This window comes from Sinocyclocheilus rhinocerous, unplaced genomic scaffold (genome assembly GCF_001515625.1).
Source record: "Sinocyclocheilus rhinocerous isolate Xijiao unplaced genomic scaffold, SAMN03320098_v1.1 scaffold9994, whole genome shotgun sequence".
NCBI classification, from domain to species: domain Eukaryota; kingdom Metazoa; phylum Chordata; class Actinopteri; order Cypriniformes; family Cyprinidae; genus Sinocyclocheilus; species Sinocyclocheilus rhinocerous.
The window spans coordinates 6,897-10,868 of NW_015642698.1; the positions used below are offsets into that span (position 1 = coordinate 6,897).

The window sequence follows — 3,972 nt, forward strand, 5'->3', positions numbered from 1 at the left end:
TATATATATATATATATATATATATGTGTGTGTGTGTGTGTGTGTGTGTGTGTGTGCGCGCGGGCGCGCGCGTCTATCCACACATTTCTGCACATCCCCCTAGCTGTCACTATAATGCCTCTAATTCACACAGGGAATCCCCATAGGCTGTGCGTCTCTGATTCCAGTTACGCTTATTAAATATGTTTATGATACACAGCAACTTGTTTACATTTTGAATAATAAATGCATGTGCGTTTATAGAACTGCTTCAGGTATATGATAGACTATATAGCCTATACAGGTGCATCTCAATAAATTAGAATGTCGTGGAAAAGTTCATTTATTTCAGTAATTCAACTCAAATTGTGAAACTCGTTTATTAAATAAATTCAATGCACACAGATTGAAGTAGTTTAAGTCTTTGGTTCTTTTAATTGTGATGATTTTGGCTCACATTTAACAAAACCCCACCAATTCACTATCTCAACAAATTTGAATACTTCATAAGACCAATAAAAAAATTTTTTTAGTGAATTGTTGGCCTTCTGGAAAGTATGTTCATTTACTGTACATGTACTCAATACTTGGTAGGGGCTCCTTTTGCTTTAATTACTGCCTCAGTTCGGCGTGGCATGGAGGTGATCAGTTTGTGGCACTGCTGAGGTGGTATGGAAGCCCAGGTTTCTTTGACAGTGGCCTTCAGCTCATCTGCATTTTTTTGGTCTCTTGTTTCTCATTTTCCTCTTGACAATAGCCCATAGATTCTCTATGGGGTTCAGGTCTGGTGAGTTTGCTGGCCAGTCAAGCACACCAACACCATGGTCATTTAACCAACTTTTGGTGCTTTTGGCAGTGTGGGCAGGTGCCAAATCCTGCTGGAAAATGAAATCAGCATCTTCAAAAAGCTGGTCAGCAGAAGGAAGCATGAAGTGCTCCCAAATTTCTTGGTAAACGGGTGCAGTGATGTTGGTTTTCAAAAAACACAATGGACCAACACCAGCAGATGGCATTGCACCCCAAATCATCACAGACTGTGGAAACTTAACACTGGACTTCAAGCAACTTGGGCTATGAGCTTCTCCACCCTTCCTCCAGACTCTAGGACCTTGGTTTCCAAATGAAATACAAAACTTGCTCTCATCTGAAAAGAGGACTTTGGACCACTGGGCAACAGTCCAGTTCTTCTTCTCCTTAGCCCAGGTAAGACGCCTCTGACGTTGTCTGTGGTTCAGGGGTGGCTTAACAAGAGGAATACGACAACTGTGGCCAAATTCCTTGACACGTCTGTGTTTGGTGGCTCTTGATGCCTTGACCCCAGCCTCAGTTCATTCCTTGTGAAGTTCACTCAAATTCTTGAATTGATTTTGCTTGACAATCCTCATAAGGCTGCGGTTCTCTCGGTTGGTTGTGCATCTTTTTCTTCCACACTTTTTCCTTCCACTCAACTTTCTGTTAACATGCTTGGATACAGCACTTTGTGAACAGCCAGCTTCTTTGGCAATTAATGTTTGTGGCTTACCCTCCTTGTGAAGGTTGTCAATGATTGTCTTCTGGACAACTGTTAGATCAGCAGTCTTCCCCATGATTGTGTAGCCTTGTGAACCAAACTGAGAGACCATTTTGGAGGCTCAGGAAACCTTTGCAGGTGTTTTGAGTTGATTAGCTGATTGGCATGTCACCATATTCTAATTTGTTGAGATAGTGAATTGGTGGGTTTTTGTTAAATGTGAGCCAAAATCATCACAATTAAAAGAACCAAAGACTTTAACTACTTCAGTCTGTGTGCATTGAATTTATTTAATACATGAGTTTCACAATTTGAGTTCAATTACTGAAATAAATGAACTTTTCCATGACTTTCTAATTTATTGAGATGCACCTGTATACAATTTATGTAAAACAGAATTCACAAGCACTCAGCTTACCCTACAAATACAAATGTACCATAATATTATATAGATTTGTAGATTATTTTTAAGAAGTCAGAATCAATTACAACATTGTGAGTAACCTATTCAAGGCCTCCCCATGAACCAGTTTAAGTGTATAGCCTATTGTGGCTTACACTATACTGTGTAATGATTAGACTCATAAAGCAATATTACAATTTTTAGTAGATGAAAAATCATTATCTTGGAAAAATAGCAGTAGATAAACACTTTTAAAATAAATTTTCCAGTCATGTGGCATACTACCGATGACAAACCACATTTAAAATTATACACAAAATGACTTAATTTCAAACCTTTAATTGTTATTTTTAGTTGAACGTTTTGCACACTTATATATCGCTACTCCAGCTCCAGCAGCTCCAGCAGCTACAGCTAAACTAACACCACCAGTCAATGTAGCTGCAACTACTGTAGCAGTAGCAGCACCTGCTACTGCAGCTGTTCCTCCTGCAGCTCCTGCTCCAATTACCCCTGCTGTAAGAACTCCTGCAAACTTTGCTATCTTCAATTTCCTTTGAAATTCCTGATATTTCTCTTTAGTGTAAAGGTTATTGTTATTCTCCTGTATCATTTCCCTAATCTTTCTCAGAAGCTCAGTGACCTGTGTCTGATCTTCAGCTCTGTTATTAAAAACCTGATATCTTCCATTGCACTGCTCAACTAAACCCCTCAGCTTTCCCCCTTCATTTATATAGTCTTCAATTGTCATGCCACTATGCTCTAATTCATCTCCATTTGTAAATAACACAATGGTGTTTTTTGAAACATCTTCACCAAAGTTTTCCTTGATCCACTGCACAGTATTCCTTTCTTCCTCTGTGAATTTAGCTCCCAGTTTGATCACCAACAGAATTGCATGAATCCCGTCACCAGAATGATTGAATAATTTCTCTATTTCGTGTTTAAGCTGTTCTATTTTCATTGATGTGTCATAGAGTCCCGGTGTGTCAATCACAGTGATTTTCTGGCCACCCAGTGTCACATCATGTGAATTACTTTTGCTGGTTGCAGACGCAGCGGAAAATGCCACCCCAAAAGCCCTTCTTCCCAGTATAGTGTTTCCAGCTGAACTCTTTCCTGATCCAGTTTTACCCAGCAGCAAAATCCGGAGGTGATCTGTTTGGTTGTTTTGTGCTAAAATGACACACAACACATTAACACTAAGATTAGCCAACGGTAATATATCAGACCTTTTAAATTTATTATTTAAGACAGAATTCAGTACTCACCCATAAGTGCAGTTGAGGATGGAAATTTTTAGACTTCAGTTTACCTGTGAAAGACAAATTTTTTTTTTTAACAAATCAACATATGTATTATCAGTGTTGTGCAAGTTACTCTGGAAATGTAGATTACTGATTACTCTTTTTAAAAGTAATCAAGTTACTGTTCTGACTATTTTATTTTAAACGTTATTAGGTACATTACTAGTTACATGACTTTTTTCCTGTATCCATGAAATAGTAAGTTTTGTGTCGCCTAGCCACAACATCCCAGCATAAACGCTCCCGATAAAACATTTATTAAAGCATCAACATTCACAAACCACTGTTATTTTTAACTAAGCATAGGCTGCTGCGTGCATGGTTTGGCATGGCAGAATGCCAGCAAAGAGCACTCCCTTTATAATCTCTAAAAAGCTGACATCTCAGTTCATCGTGATCTCACAAAGCTCTGTTATAACACAATGAATATATGGGTCAATGACGTGACGCTAATTTTTTTGTGTCCATATGGTTTCATTAAATTTAAAAGGGTTAACATTTCTAAATAAATGTGCAAATTAATTGCTTACATTCTCTTTTTTGTGGAGCAACCAATTTCTGGCTTTAATTCATTTTAAGAGAATATTTGGGGGATGATTGCAAAAATGTCAATGTGGTGTAACCATAAAAACATCAGAATTACTCGGACTGTGTATATATAACATTACAATATAACATTTCTGTAATCTAAACCAATCAACAGTTTTTGAACAGTAAGATTTTTAATGTTTTATAAAGAAGTCTCTTCTGCTCACCAAGCCTGCATTTATTTG

At 37.8% G+C, this 3,972-nt stretch overlaps 1 protein-coding gene across 1 annotated transcript; it reads right to left on the reverse strand.

The window, feature by feature from the left end:
- Positions 1–2,360: 2,360 nt before the first annotated feature.
- LOC107756339 (GTPase IMAP family member 7-like) lies at positions 2,361–3,167 on the reverse strand (the record flags this gene model as incomplete). Its single annotated transcript, XM_016573392.1, has 2 exons — positions 3,164–3,167; positions 2,361–3,068 (listed from the first exon to the last, which is right to left on the reverse strand). Coding segments are annotated over exons 1-2 (712 nt in total), but the record flags the coding sequence as incomplete, so codon positions are not given.
- Positions 3,168–3,972: the final 805 nt, after the last annotated feature.